At 63.2% G+C, this 14,395-nt stretch overlaps 1 protein-coding gene across 1 annotated transcript in view; it reads left to right on the top strand.

Annotated features, from left to right (window-relative positions):
- Positions 1-14,395, top strand: part of CFAP46 (cilia and flagella associated protein 46) — a 55,449-nt gene that overhangs the window by 35,310 nt on the left and 5,744 nt on the right. Inside the window, exons 35-50 of the mRNA XM_036337362.1 lie at positions 195-341; positions 2,298-2,498; positions 2,596-2,702; positions 3,818-3,994; positions 5,015-5,150; positions 5,501-5,689; positions 6,431-6,619; positions 8,059-8,193; positions 8,288-8,467; positions 8,721-8,891; positions 9,501-9,598; positions 9,961-10,037; positions 10,616-10,746; positions 11,254-11,386; positions 11,745-11,969; positions 13,416-13,616. Coding sequence (XP_036193255.1) covers positions 195-341; positions 2,298-2,498; positions 2,596-2,702; positions 3,818-3,994; positions 5,015-5,150; positions 5,501-5,689; positions 6,431-6,619; positions 8,059-8,193; positions 8,288-8,467; positions 8,721-8,891; positions 9,501-9,598; positions 9,961-10,037; positions 10,616-10,746; positions 11,254-11,386; positions 11,745-11,969; positions 13,416-13,616 — 2,497 coding nt within the window. The remainder of the gene's footprint in view (positions 1-194; positions 342-2,297; positions 2,499-2,595; positions 2,703-3,817; positions 3,995-5,014; positions 5,151-5,500; positions 5,690-6,430; positions 6,620-8,058; positions 8,194-8,287; positions 8,468-8,720; positions 8,892-9,500; positions 9,599-9,960; positions 10,038-10,615; positions 10,747-11,253; positions 11,387-11,744; positions 11,970-13,415; positions 13,617-14,395) is intronic.

The raw sequence follows: 14,395 nt of genomic DNA, 5'->3' as shown, positions 1-14,395 counted from the left end.
GTCAGGGTGCTGCCTGGGCCAGGAGAGGGGGCCCGGAGCACGGGCGGGAGGAGGGCCGGCCCCGGACCCGGCTCAGGCAGCTGGGGGTGGCTTGGTTGGGTGAGGAGAGACAGGTGCCCAGGAGGAAAGCTGGGCTTCGGGCGACAGGCACAGACCTGGACATCAGAGGCAGAGCTGGCCTCGGTGTGTTACAGATTCTGAAGATGAACGGAGAGACGGGGCGGGGCCTGGAAGGCACATCCTTTCCCCTCCTGTGGACCCTCAAAGCGGAAGTTCTGCTTGACATGGATTCGTACCAGCCCGCGAGGCTGCTCCTGTCTGAGGCGCAGCAGGCCTTCCAGGTAGGGCCGCCGGCACCTGCGCCGCCCGCACCCACCGCTGGGGCAGCGCCTGGATGTCCGGAAGCGAGTTTGGGGTCTTCCGGGTCTAGAACACGCATGTGCTACTCTGTGGAAAGTGCCTTTCATGCCCTTGTCTACTTTCCTGGTCGTCCCGTACCCATGGCCCAGTTTCCTGCAGGGCCTGCTCCCACGCTGCCCTGGGTCCTTTCTTGCATTGCAGGGTCCCATTCTGTCCTTTTGGGCATCTCAGTGGTGCGTGTGGGGTGAGGGTGAGGACCTGGAGGGTCCCTTTCTGTCCTTCCTCCAGGGCAGACGGGCCAGCGCCCCCCCCCCCCCCGCCCCCCGCAACCCCCATGAACTCGTTCTCACTCGTTGGAGGTCAGCCTGAGACCTGCACACACCTGTCCCAGTGCGGGTGTCTGTGGCCTCTCTGGGGTCTCGTTCTCCAGCTGGGCCCTTGCTTTCCTCCTGGGCTGTGGCTCCCACGAGGGGATGCCCTGGGGGGCAATCCAGGACGGAGTGGAGGCCCAGGTGTGCGTCCCTCCTGCCAGCGTCAGGTGCTCTCCATGCTGCAGACAGAAGTGTATTCCCTGGGAGAGTCACTTGTGAAGAACTCCAGAGAGAGGAAAGTCCCTAATAAACATGGAAAGACTCAGTGGCACCAGCAAAGCCTCAGGACATTCTGATCTCAGTTTCAGGCACTGGGACAGGTGTGTGCAGGCCTCAGGCACGGGGACAGGTGTGTGCAGGCCTCAGGCACTGGGACAGGTGTGTGCAGGCCACAGGCACTGGGACAGGTGTGTGCAGGCCTCAGGCACGGGGACAGGTGTGTGCAGGCCTCAGGCACTGGGACAGGTGTGTGCAGGCCTCAGGCACGGGGACAGGTGTGTGCAGGCCTCAGGCACGGGGACAGGTGTGTGCAGGCCACAGGCACGGGGACAGGTGTGTGCAGGCCTCAGGCACAGGGACAGGTGTGGGCAGGCATCTCTTGGCTGCTCTGTCTCAGCCTCTTCCCCAGGCCACCCTGTCAACCAGCCACTCATGTCTGAGAGTCTGGGGCTCTGCCCTCCTCTGGCTCTTCCATGGGTGTCTGCAGGGACTGGGCCCTGTCCCCATGCTCTCCTGGGGAAGGCTGCGCCTGCTCCCACCCTGTGTCCTCACAGCAGCCCAGCTGTCACCGGTCCCTCCAGCTGCACCCACCAGCTTCCGGCGCTGTCCCTGCTTTCTGAGCAGGTGCTCAGCCTCCACACCCACCTCCTCTCTGTGCCCGCCTCCGCGCTCCCCACTCCAGCCCTGTCCCACCACAGTCGCACCCAAGCCTGCGCTGGCCCCTCGGGGGCTGTGGCTCTTGGGAGGAGAGGTTTGAGCCCAACACGCCTCCCTGTGTCAGCCTCTGAGCTGCCTGCTGGCTGCTCTCTCGAGGCCCAGCCACCGGGCTTCTCCCTGCCTCAAAGCCTGGGCTCAGTCCAGAGGCCAGCGAGGCCCCGCCCCACCCTCCCGCCCCACACCTCCTGACATGTGCGGTGCACGGAAGACGGAGGCAGCCCTGGGCCAGCATCAGGAAGGAGACTCCCAGCCTGGGGGCCGAGGCCTCGGGGGAGCCCTTCAGCTGTGCCCCAGGATGGCTGGAGGGTGCTGGAGCAGCTGCTGAAGGGGGGCTTCCCAGGGCTCTGACCACGGTCCAGAGTCCTGCAGGTGGGTTTTAGCACAACAGGTTCAAGCCCACCCTGTGCTGGGGCAAGTGTACAGGTGCCTTAGGGCTGGAGCAGCGCCCAGTGCGGGACGCAGGTGTGGCAAGGCCTGCTGCCCGGAGCCGCTGCCCTCCTGTCTGTCCCCCTTTCTGTCGCTCCACCTCTGTCTCTCTGTCTGTCTCTGTCTCTCTATCTCTGTCTCTATTTAAGTCCTTCTCTTGCTCACTCCCCCATCCTGTCTCCATATATGTTTGTCTTTTCTTAGGAGCTTAAGGATCCTTGTGCAGAAGCCAAATGCCTGCAGCTGCTGGCCCAGTTGGCCAACAAGGAGAAAAACTACGGCCAAGCCAGGAAGATGATTGAGCTTGCGCAGCGCCTGGGCGGTGGCGAGGAGTTCTGGTACCAGTCCATGCTGACTATGGCAGACACGCTCTTGTCCACGGAAAAGGAAGGAAAAGAAGTGATGGTGAGGAGAGGCCAGCGCTGTGCTCAGCAGGGAGGGCCATGGGCTGGAGCCCCGCTGACGCCCGTGTGCGCCCCGCCTCCCCCCGCCCCCACCCCAGGCCTGCCAGCTGTTCCAGAGGCTCATCGAGGTCTTCAAGGTGCTCAAGAAACAACGACCCAACCGCGCACCCGTCCTGGAATTCATGACCACAGACCTGGAGGCCAGGTAGCTCCTGTGGGAAGCGTGCTCACGGCCAGGTGGAGGTCAGGGACTCGCACCGGGGGCCACGCAGTCACACCCCCCCCCCCCCCAGCAGCTGTGCACCCCTCACACCTCTGAGGAACCATGCGCCTTCCTTCACGGCCACTCGGGCTGTGGGCCCCTCGGAGCAGCGTGTATTTCCTTCCAAAGACGCAGGTGGCCTCGTCACGCTCCTGACTTCTCGGGGAACGGCCCTCCTTGCCCTCCTTGCCCCCGAGCACGCGTGGGCTTCCTGGGGCCTCTCATGGGTGGAGGGCCGGGCACCACCAGCTGGGCGCTGGGGGTGGGGGTGCTCCTCCATCCATGGCAGGGCTGTGCTGGGTTGGGACGCAGCCGCCTCCCCTCCTCTGCTCTGGCTGGTGTTCAGAGCCCCCTGTCCATCCCCGGAGACAGCACCCGGCTTTCTCCACCCACCTGGGCTTTGCTCTGGGGACAGAGCTTTGAACAGCAGCGCTCTTCCCCCCTCACTGTTCGTCTCTCAGACTCTAGGCTGGTGTTTGAGCCCTTATCCTGGTGGTCTGGTGACGGAGATGCTCACAGCCTCTCTTATACCCTCTACCCCGGCCGCCCCTGGGGTCTGTCCGCCTCCTCCTCGGCCTCAGAATCGCAGAATCCCGTGCATCTGACTGTTTCGAAGAAGCCGCTTTTGTGCCATTGGCCAAAGCAACAGGGATTTTGTCCATTTTGGATTCCCCTATTTTCTGCCTCTTCTTTGTCCAGTTCTCGTTCTGTGTTGGCGAGAGGCTGCTGGGGCGCTCCTCGTTCCCACCCCGCGTCCCCCACTTAGTCCACACGCCTCCTGCCTCCTGCCTGGGCACGCGCCCCGCATGCCAGCGTAGCTCTGATTTCCCGACGGACACCTGGGGGCGGGGGCTGCCTAGCTGCACTGTCCTGTGACTGAAGGGTGCGGCTTCTGCTCCTTCTGCTCCTTCCGGCGTCGGGGGTGAAAGGTGGAGGCCCTGGTGGCTCCACGGGGACGGCCGCCGCGTCCCAGACCCGTTGGCGTGTCCCCTCGGCCCGTGTCACGTCGGCCACTTGTCAGCGGGACCGAGAGTGGGGTGCCCCTCCCGCCCCCACAGGAGCTTGAACCTCCGGATCCAAGTCGCCCAGGAGTCGGTGGGCAGCGAATCGTCGGAATTCCCGTTTTTGCTGAGCGAGCTGTATGATCAATTGTTGGAAATTGAGGAAAAGTTTGTCAACTGTGGCTACAAAGAGAACTGTGTGGACATAAAGCTGGAGCGGGGGAAGATAAAGAGGTGAGCGCTGGCCGCCGGTCCCGCCGGTGGGGGGAGCTGTCCCCGGAGGCTCCTGCAGGCCCGTGCCGGGCGCTGGTGCCAGGTGCCCCGTGCCGGCCGCCGGCCCGGCTGCGTCCCTGCACAGGCCCTTCTCCATCCTCGGGTCCTCGCGCTGCCGCTCATCCCCCTCTCCCTGCCCCCCCCCCCCGACCCCACTAGCTTTCCTCCCTGTTACCAGCCCCCGTTGGCCCCATAGGGCTTCCTCCTGGCCCCGGCCCCGTGGCCCCCTGCATCTCCCGTGGGGATGCCCACATTGGGGGTGTGCAGCCACTTGGGGTGCCCCTCAAGGAAAGCTCGTCACGGGTGTCCTCGCTCCTGTCCTGCCCCCGGGTGTCCCACCTGCCAGTCTCTGCAAACACACAGACACGCCTCACCGCCCACCACCCCCACCCCAGACACAGCCCTCCCACCACCCACACCACAGGCAGCAGCCCGCCCCCAGGGCCCACATGCGGTCACACACCCACACACATCCTCCAGCCACACCTCACACGTGCAGACATGCATCATACATGTGTACACATTGCCCGCCCGCCCGCCCGCATGTGTTCGCGCACAGCCCCGCAGAGAGATGAGCACAGCCTCGGGAAACGCCCCCTCCCCACCCTGGGACCCACATGCTCCATGACACGCATGTCAGGTGTTCAAACAGCCTTGAGGAGGGAAAGGACCTGGACGTGTACGGAATGTCAGTCACCTCACGGGAACAGATGTAGATGGTCGTTGTGGGAATTCAGACATGCAGACACAGCCTGGGGACAGCAGGGGACAGGCAGCCGACGCTGTGGGGCCCTCTGGGCCTGGTGGGAGGCGCCTGGTGCCCGTGCCCCTATAGGGAGGTGATTGCACTGTCGTGTTCAGATATGTTGATAATATCTGTACATGTATAACATCGCCTCATTGCATGCGAAGCACTAATACAGGCACAGTGCAGTCACCCTGCACATTCTGTCTCTGCCGCCTGCCCTGTGTCCTGGGAAGGCTGTGCGCCCAATTGGAGCCGGACGAGGACCAGAGGGCCGTGTACTACCGGGAGGCCTACGACGTGGCGCAGAGCGCCGTGGCCGAGGAGGAGGAGCTGTTGCACAGTGTCCAGAGCCTCCTGGCCCTTCAAGACGTAAGTGTGTGTCCCGGACCCGGGGCCACAACTGGTCTTCCCCTGTGGTCACCCGGAGAAGAGGCAGCCTGAACTGCCCACGCTCCCTGTGGCCACCGGGGGGAGCTGACCCAGGGGAGGTTGCCTGGGGCCCCGGGGATGCAGCTGGGGTTCAGGGAGAGTGGGGTGGTGGGAGGGAGGGAATGTGGGGTGTGAGGGGGACGTCCCCTTTTTTCATTGTGGTGATGGCTCTTTGGGTGTCTTCGTCCGTGAAAACATAGCAACACGTCAGTGATGCCTCGTCAAAGCAGCAGACGGACGCTGAGCCTCGCCAGGGGCTCCGGGGTCTGACGTGTCCCCGAACGTGTCAGTTACAGAACGTCAACACGCCCCTGGCGAGGAAGCTGGCGCACCTCAAGCTGAATCTGGTGGACGTGTACCTGGACATGTTTCAGCTGATCTGGGAGGAGCCCCTGGAGCACGAGCTGCGGCAGGACTCCATGGAGAAGCTGCTGGCCGACTACCTGCAGAGCGTGAGCGACCTGACCACCACCGGCCTGGTAATGACCGCCGCCGCCTGGGCCCGTCCGCGTGGGCCGTCGTGCTGTGATGGGGGCTCTGCCACTCTGAGCAGAGGACGAACCAGCGGGAGTCAGGCCCGGAGCTCACAGTGCACACCCCTCAGATCTCTGCCCCGCGGCCCCCCGCGGCCCCCACAGCTTGGGGGTCCCCAGCCTTGCTGGGGAAGGGCCTCACCTGGTCATCTGAGGGAACCTCATTGGCTCACGAAACCAGGTCACATGGGGGATGTTTCCCGAGCGCATGAGCTTCCTCCCGAGTTCTGAGTTTGCTCTGACCATTCTGCCGGCGCCTGAAAAAGTCCATAAGATGAATCACATTTTGTTAAAAAAAAAAAAAAAAAAAAAAAGTTTAATTGGCAAATTATTTGTTTCAAAGGAATCATTCTGCCATTTTAGACACTTTCTTAGATTTCATGCATTCCGAATCAAATAAATTTGATATAACTATAGATGGATGAACGATAGTCCTAAAATTGAACTGAATACAAACTCGTGCTTGTCACTGAGCCCTAAATTGAGGTTCGACATGCAAACCTTAGCGACCCTCCCATAACCTAAGTCCTGGAGACCCTCCCCACCGGGAGGAGGGGTGTTTCTCAGACGGCTCCTGTGTCCCCACTCCCAGGGGTGTTCGGGGTGGCCCCGGGGGCGTTGGAGGGTGGGCCTATTGCGTTTTCTGGGGGGGGTATGGGGGGGTAACTAACGTGGTTTGTGTTGAAGAGATGGTTCACGCTGAAGCGGATCCTGGCCCACGTGGCGCTGGCGCAGCTGGGGAGCCTGCAGCTGCTGAGCGTCAGCTGTGTGGAGATCCGCGCGCGGCTCCTGGGCCTGGTGGGCAGGGCCTTGCGCCTGCTGGCCATGCAGGTGGACCCTGTGCGCCCCATATTCTACTGGGAGGAGAGCCTCCTGGTACGTGCCCCCGCTTCTAGCTTGGCGCCAACCCACTGTCTGTGCTCCAACAACGCAAACAAAGCATTTCAAACGCCCCTGCTCGCAGCACCAGGACATGAACTAGGCCTCCGATTGTCCTCAGTTAAGAAGGGTGGTGTGGCTGGAGGCGGGGAGAAAAGGCGGGACCCCTGGGACAGGAGAGGAAAGGCGGGGAGGAAAGGCGAACCTCTGAGAACAGACAATGGATGAGAGCCGTCTGTCCCTTTATAAAGTGGAGGTGGGAGAGAGGGGCGCACGTGGGGGGTCCCCGCCCCAAACATGATCCCAGCTCACGCTACCTCCCCGACCTCAGCAGCTCTCCGCCCCGCAGTCTGGAGTTGCCTGGACGCAGGTGCTAGGCACACGGTCCAGGGAAGCACAAGCGAGCGCTGAGCCCCGCCCACCGGCCGCGTGGTCATGCAGGCCCCTGCTTCTCTCCAGCCCCTGGCAAGGCTGCCCAGCAGCTCGGTGCCCATGGGTGCACACGACCCCTTAGTAGGAACTGGGCACAGCGCTGCCACGCAGGTCACTGTCCTAAATGCCTCTGCAGCTGCCCTTCCTCCACCCCTGGGGCAGCCAGGCTGGGCCCCACACCCGGTCCCTTAGGAGGAACCCTCTGGCCCCAGGCAGATGGCTCCGCACCCCGTGTGATTTGGACCTGGTGCCCCTGCCTCCCTGTCCAGCCTGGTACACAGGCCCCATCAGCTCCTGTGGGCTCTCTGTCCCTAGGACCTAGGGTAGGACTCACATTTGGGTGAACTAATGGAGTCTGGCCCCTTGTTCAACCGGCATTTGTTGAGCACCTGCACAGGCGGCCTAAGTCAGGTGGAGGTAGACCCACGCCCCTTGTCCACACTGGGGCCTTGGCCATGAAATGGCACTCACAGCCCCCTGGGAGGGCTGTCAGGAAAACGTGCACTCACTCCCAGATGGCCAGGCAGGGCTTTCAAGAAATCCACCCACCCCGATCCAGCTCCTTCCCAGCCCAGGTTCCCCTGGCCCTGCCTACCATGACCCCACAAACCCAGGGCTCCCCTCAACCCAAGTCCGCTTGGGCCTACTGCATCCCAAAGAACCCCATTAGGTGGCTTGTTCTACAGACAGGCTGGCACAAGTCTCATGGTCCCCTGCTCCCCGGGGCAGGCGGGCACCTGACTCACTGGGTCACAGCTGCACAGGGCTGCTGGGCACTGCGGCTCAGGGAGCCTGGATTTCCAGGACTGAAGGGAAGTGGGTACGGCATGCGACCGATCGGGGCCTGTGCCGCCCGTGCTCGCTTCTCCAGAGCTGCTCCCCGCCGGCTGCACCTGCCAGCCGGGCCCTCTCGGGGGATCCTGCAGAGTCGCCTGACCCACAGGCACTTCTGGGGCTGGGCAGTGTCTCGACAAATGCCAGCTGACTGGAGGCATGTCCCCTAGATGGGAACAGAGCACAGCAGCCTCAAGTATCTGGTGATAACCCCGGACGAGGTGGACAGCGATGAGCATGGCAGCAGCCAGCCAGCCTCCAGGATGGTCCCTGAGGAGCGGAGCAGGAAAAGCTCAGAGCTGAAGGTAAGCTGCTCCTGCCCGCCCGCCCGCCTGCCACGCCTGCCCCACCCGAAGAGCCAGCCTGGGCCTGAGCCTGAGCCTGTGCCTGCACCCGCAGAGGAGGAAGGTGCTGGCCCAGCAGTACCTGGCCCAGGCGACTGAGGTGTTGCTGCAGTGCCTGCAGGTCGCCCTGGGCAACAGCCTCCTGGAGGTTGCGAGGGCCGCCAGCCTGGAGATGGTGGAGTGCATTGGCACCCTGGACCCCACGGCCACCTGCCAGTACCTGATGCTGTCTCAGGTGTGGCTCTGCTCTGTGCACCCTCCGGGCCACCTTGGGAAGGGAGGGAGGCCCCAGCACCCTGTGCCTCTCCTGCTGGTGGCTCTGCCAGCACCAGCTGGGCTGTGGCTGGGGCCTGTGTAAAGGACGGTGCTCACTTAGAGGAGAGGCCATCCTCCTGAGGTTCCCCTGAGCCCAGGCCCCTCTTCCCCATGTCCGGTGGGCCCACGAGCCTGGCCGGGCCTGGCCCTCGCACTCTCTCGGTCTGTTCCAGAGCTGCTCAGTCTCAGAGATGATGCGGGGCGTCCTGCTCTCGGCCACGGCCAACACCAGCAGCTCGCAGCTGGCGGCCCTGCTGCATCTGGAGAACAGGCTGAAGCTCCAGGAGCGGACCTCCACCAGCCAGTTTGCCGGTGTGGAGCAGAGGCTGGCTGCCATTTCCAAGGTGACTGAGCTGGGGATGCCCTTGAACCCTGGTCAGCTTTTGCACACTTGAAGCTCATTTCATCAGAAAGCAGAAGTGAGTGGTCAGCTCAGGGGGTAGGGGGTGGCGTGCAGGAGAGCAGGCAGCTGGAACCTTCTGGCCTTTGTCCGACCTGTCAGTGCTTGGGCCCCAGGGAAGGAGGGACACAGGGCTGACGGCAGGGAGAGGGGACGGGGTGGCGTGTGCACACGAAACCATGTGCATCTGTGCCCTTGACTGTGCACGTGCGCGTGCGTGGCTGCGTGTGTGGTGTGCTGGCGGGAGGAGGCTCAGGGAAGAGGCTGCACTATTTTGGTCTGCATGCACGTGTGCTTTGGGTCATGCAGATCAGGTTTCTGACATTAGTGAAGAGCCAGGTAATTCTGTGTGCATCTGCTGCCCCCTTGTGGTGGCCATGAGCTATGCTGAGCTCCTGCCTCAGCCCCAGCCCAGGCAGAACCCCGGCGGCCACCCTGCTCACCCCCCTGCACCCCACCCCCTGCTGGTCTGTCTCCTCAACAGAGATGATGATGAAGCCAGCAACCCACCCCACACCGCACAGGGGTTCGCTGATCTCTGTTTGTCATACAGGCGTGGCAGAACCTCTCGGTCACTGAACAACATTTTAACCACTTAAATGAGATTCCTCCCACTTTTCGGATCCTCTCTCTGCACCACTCCCCTGACAGGTAGGCCGACTCCTATTCTTATGCCTGCTCCCCACGCACAGCAGGGTCCTGGAGGCCACGGTGCCACCTCCTGACCGTAGGGGGGCCCTGTGTGTCGAGGGTCACCACTCACGTGGGGCAGAACCGGTTCGCTTGTCTGGAGAGAAGGTGGCTGGCCCAGCCCCCGGCAGAGGCCGCCGACGGCTCACAGCTGTGTCCACATGGGCCTGTTTTAGTTCTGCATCTTGACTTCGCCAGGCGCTGGTGGGGAGGGTGCTCCTGTTGGGGGTGCACGTGGCTCACAGAAGCTGTGTCTTGGGGTTGCTCTGGGACCCTACGAGCTGGAGTTTGACCCTACCCTGCACCATGCCTCCTGCTCGCAGGACCCATCTGTATGGTGCTGTCTATGAGAAACCCAAGTTCATCCCCACAGCCAAAGGGAAGCTGGTCCAAGTCGGGGGTGAGTTTCCGGAGCAGGTATTGACCCAGCGCTGGGCACACCTGCGACCTCCAGACACATGTTCCTCCTGTGGGTGTGGGGACCCCACACTCCATTCCTCTCACCCCCCGGGGGTTGGGCAGGTTCAGCACAGTCTGGTGGGAGGCATCGCAGAGTGGAGAGCCCCAGCCACCAGCGGGGCGACCCCTGCACCGTCTCTGAAGCTCATCCTGAGTGACCAGGACTCTGTCCACAGCCAGGACCAGACCCTTGGGGAAGCCCCTGGGGCCAGAGGACTAGCCCAGCTGCCCACGCTGACCCCGTGCCGGGTCTGCCGTCTCAGCCCATGTCAAATGCCTCGTTTCTGTTTTCCCTTCTTCCCTCAGCCTTTCGGGCCCCTGCCCTCCCGGCCCATCCTCCTGCCTTAGGGGGTCAGTCCCCCACCCCAGTGCTGGCCGGGCACGAGGGTCCGCCCCCAGGCGGGCGAGCCTTGTGGAGAAGCCCTGTGCCCACAGTTTGCTCAGGAGTCCCACGTGTTCACGACCAAGGGTGGGTCTGCGAGACTGGGTGAGGGGCCGCGGCAGTGTTTGTCTCCACAGACGCCTGCAGGGTGGCGCGGGTGGCTGTGAGCCCGGCCGCCTTGTCTGGCCTGGTGGCCAGCGCCCAGCAGTTCCGGGAGCAGAGCCAGGCTGAGGTGTGCAGCAGGGACAGAGCCCTGATCTTCGGCCTGGTGAGACCCCAGCCCAAGCCCAGCTGTCAGGGCTGCCACACCGTCAGGGGACCGGGACCCCCGCCTGGCCGCAGTATGGGGGGGAGCTGGGCAGGGACCCCCTCAGCTAGTACGGGGCACCGACCAGGCACTGCGGGACACCCAGGTCGGCCTGCCTGCTGGGCAGGGGCTAACTTTTCTTTGAATTCCTGAGCCCAGTCTGATGCAGACACCTCCGTGCTGTGAGCAGAGGATCCCCGTGGGGCTGAGGGTGCCCAAGAGGGGTGCTCTCAGAGGGGTGGCGGGAGAAACTGACCATCACTGAGCATGGTCTGTGGGGCCCAAGGACTCTGGTGCCGAGGCAGGTGGTGGGTCCAAGGTGCTTCATGTGCTGCTGAGCTGGGCCCCGGCCACCAGGCTGCCTCCGGAGTGGCCTGTCCCTGTGGGTCCCCACACTCTGCTCTAACCAGATGCATCCCATGTGGCCCCCTGGCACCTTCTGATCACGGGCTGTGTGGCTTTGGACAGAAATCAGGAGGCGCGAACCCTGAGAGGCAGAGGTACCCTCCCCTGAGACTCAGCGACATCCTGAAGGCCACGGAGGAATACCTGCGCCCGCTGCTCTCGCTGCTCCGCAGCCCCGAGCCCAGGTCCCGCGCCGGTGCTCTCTGGGCGTCAGGGCCTGAGCTCTGCACACCCAGTGGGCTGAGTGCCGGGCAGGCGGGCGGGCGGGAAGCCACCCCCCTCTTCCTCTGCTCCCGCTCCCACGGGACACCCTGTGCTTCCTGAGGGTCTCTGCACCCCCAGAATGCCTGCACCCCCAGAATGCCCGGCTCTGTCCCATCTGCCATCTGCCATTGGGAAGAAGGCCCGCTCCTCTCACACCGTCTGCTGGGGTGTGGGCGTGTGGGCGGGACAGCAGGGCAGGGGGCTGGCTGTGGATGTATTTCTGGCAGGAGAGCAGGCAGCGGGGTTGGGCCTGGGACCCCCGGGGCCGGGCAGCAGTCAGTGAGGGCCCTGAGCCTGTTCGCTGGCGCCTGCGCGCAGCTCCCTGGCCCCCATTAGTGGGGCACTGGCTGCGTTAATGAGAAATGCCCTTGGCGTTCCTGCTGTGTATGGTTTTCGAGTATTTTTCACACCTGAACGTGTACCTTTGACTTTCAGAATCCACATTTCGTCGACCACTGGGGATTTGGGGAAAGCAAAGCCCAAAGACAAGGATCGGAAGCAGTCCATCGTCCCAGGTGAGGGGCAGCGGCAGGGAGGCGCCAAGGCCGTGAGTCGTTGGAGCTCAGGAGCCCCCATGGCTGTTGGTGAAGAAGCCGGCCTGGGACTCGCCCCACCTGTGAGAGCCGTGGGGGCTGGCAGCTGCCGGGCGGGGCTGCGGGCCCCCCTCCGAGCGTCTCCCCGGGCGCTGGGCACCACTGGTGGCTGGGACGGCCTCAGAGGCTGTGTGCCCCACCACCTCTGTCACGACCTGGCCACGGGGTCAGCTCCAGGGCAGCCTGTGCCCGTGGCTCATGGCCCTGGGCACTTGGCAGGCAGAGCCCTTGCCCTCACAGCTGGGGAGGCCCGCTAGGAGTATGCCAGGGCCTCATCTCTCACCTGGTGCCTAATTTCACAAGTCGCTCTTTTTTATTTTTATTGTTTAATCTCTGCCTGAGAATATTTTTCCATTGGTTTTTAGAGAGAGTGCAAGGGGGTGGGCAGGAAGGGGAGAGTGAGAGAGAAACATTGATGTGAGAGAGACATCGATTGGTTGCCCCCTGCACAAGCCCTGACCTGGGCTAGGAATCGGTCCTGCATGTGCTCTTGACGGGGCATCAAACCCGAGACCGTTGGTCCACAGGCCGACACTCTGACCACTGAGCCAAACTGGCCGGGGCCATAAATGGCTCTTTTAAAAAGGCACTTCATTCATCTACCCTTCTTCCCCCACAAAGACTTGCTGAGCAGAGGGAAATGGGCAGTTACTTTGTCAAAAGTGCTTTGACCTCCTCGGGGTGCTGATGCCCACAGCACGAGGTGCAGACCCTCAGAGATGAGGCCCCGAGCGCCACCGGGGGCCCGTCCACCCGACTGAGGCTGGAGGGTCCGAATCAAGTCCCGTCCACACGCCAGCGCCGAGGCCAGGGCTTGGCCTCCTGAGGCCACTTTGTGGCTGAGATTCTGCCCCCAAGTCCCTGCATCTGAGAAGCCCAGCCGCGCTCGGGGCCAGGGCACTGTCTTCACTCCGTAAGGCGCAGAGTCACGGGGCCTTGCCCCGCACCGCCACGCGTGTTGGAGAGGGCGGGCTTTCTCTACCAGGAGACAGGGCCGTGGCTCCTCCGTGGGCTCCGTGGGCCCCTGGAAAAGCCTTTCTCCAAAGGACCCTCTACGCGGCTGCCCCAGCGGTCACGACCCCTCTCTGGCCTCCTGAGGGAGGAGGGGGTTGTGCAAATGTCGGTCCTTTGGAAGGGGGCTCCCTGGTTGGGAGGAGCCACGTCATCCCAGGACCTGCCTCAGGGAGTGGCCACCCACGCCGGTCCGGTCCTCAGAGCCACGGAAGACCTGACACCCCTGTGACCCCGCCTGGCTGCACCATCAGACCAGTGTGTCTCCCCCAGAGAGGCCACATGCCTGGGGCCCTGCTCTCTGCCAGGGGGGCCACCGCGGCCAGGCAGTGGCTTCAGCAGTGACTTTTGCCACAGGGTTGGCCACGCCGGCAGCCAGCTTCCTCCCGCCCCCAGTGGAGCCTGAGGCCGTGGACACCGTGGTCCTCATTGTGGACAGGCCGCTCCTGGAGCTGCCCCTGGAGGGCCTGCTGGCGCTCCGGGAGGGGGCCATCTCCTCCGTGTCCCGGGAGTTCTCCCTGCAGATGTTCTACAACCACCTCCACCAGGAGGAGGCAGGTGAGTGCGGCCCTGGCCGGCCGGGGGTTCGTTTTGAAAGGGAACTGCTTGCTTTTACCATGCGAGGTCACTAACTCCTGTCATAGTTACCAGAAAGATCTTTATAGCGCACCTGCTGTGTGCCAGTGTCTGTCAAGGTTGCTCTTGGCCGCACAAACTTGTCTCCTGTGGGTGGGGGGGGGGAGGGTTTGGGGGAGAGGCTCCGCTGCGGTGCCAGGTGCGCAGACGGGTGGTGCATGGGAATCCTCCTCGCTGGGCACGCTGCAGATTTCCGCAGGAACACGCACGTCAATCAACATGAATCCGATGGAAAATAAGTAGATTGGATTTTTGCCGCTGTCCAAGATGAAATCCCAAGGACCAAATTTGCCCTTCGACTTGAAACAAGGAAAACCCCCGACGAGAGGCACAAAGCAATAATTTTCAGACATTGGAGACCTGGCAGCGGGGACCGCACTGAGGGGGGCTAGGCCACCACTGAGCCGTCACCGCGAGTCCGCGGGGAAGGGAGGCGAGCTGCAAACACCGCTCAGTTAGTCCAACAAAGGCAGGAAAGAGGGGAGTGGAGCCCAGAGGGGCTGGGACAGAGGGAGCACCTGTGACCACCTGTGCAGGCGAGGCCGCTGCAGGGGTGACGTGCCAGTCCCAGTCGGGTGCCTTAAAGAAACCTGTTTAAACCAAAGGGGAGAAATGGGGGGAAATCAATAATGGAAAACATACAAAAGCCACAGGGGACCCGCGGTGCTGCCTCTGAGTGCAAGTCCCCAGGGAAGGGGCCC

Source organism: Myotis myotis, unplaced genomic scaffold, assembly GCF_014108235.1.
Source record: "Myotis myotis isolate mMyoMyo1 unplaced genomic scaffold, mMyoMyo1.p scaffold_m19_p_15, whole genome shotgun sequence".
Classification (NCBI taxonomy): Eukaryota; Metazoa; Chordata; class Mammalia; order Chiroptera; family Vespertilionidae; genus Myotis; species Myotis myotis.
Note: the sequence above shows the minus strand (reverse complement) of the source record. Positions and strands in the feature narration are given on the sequence as shown.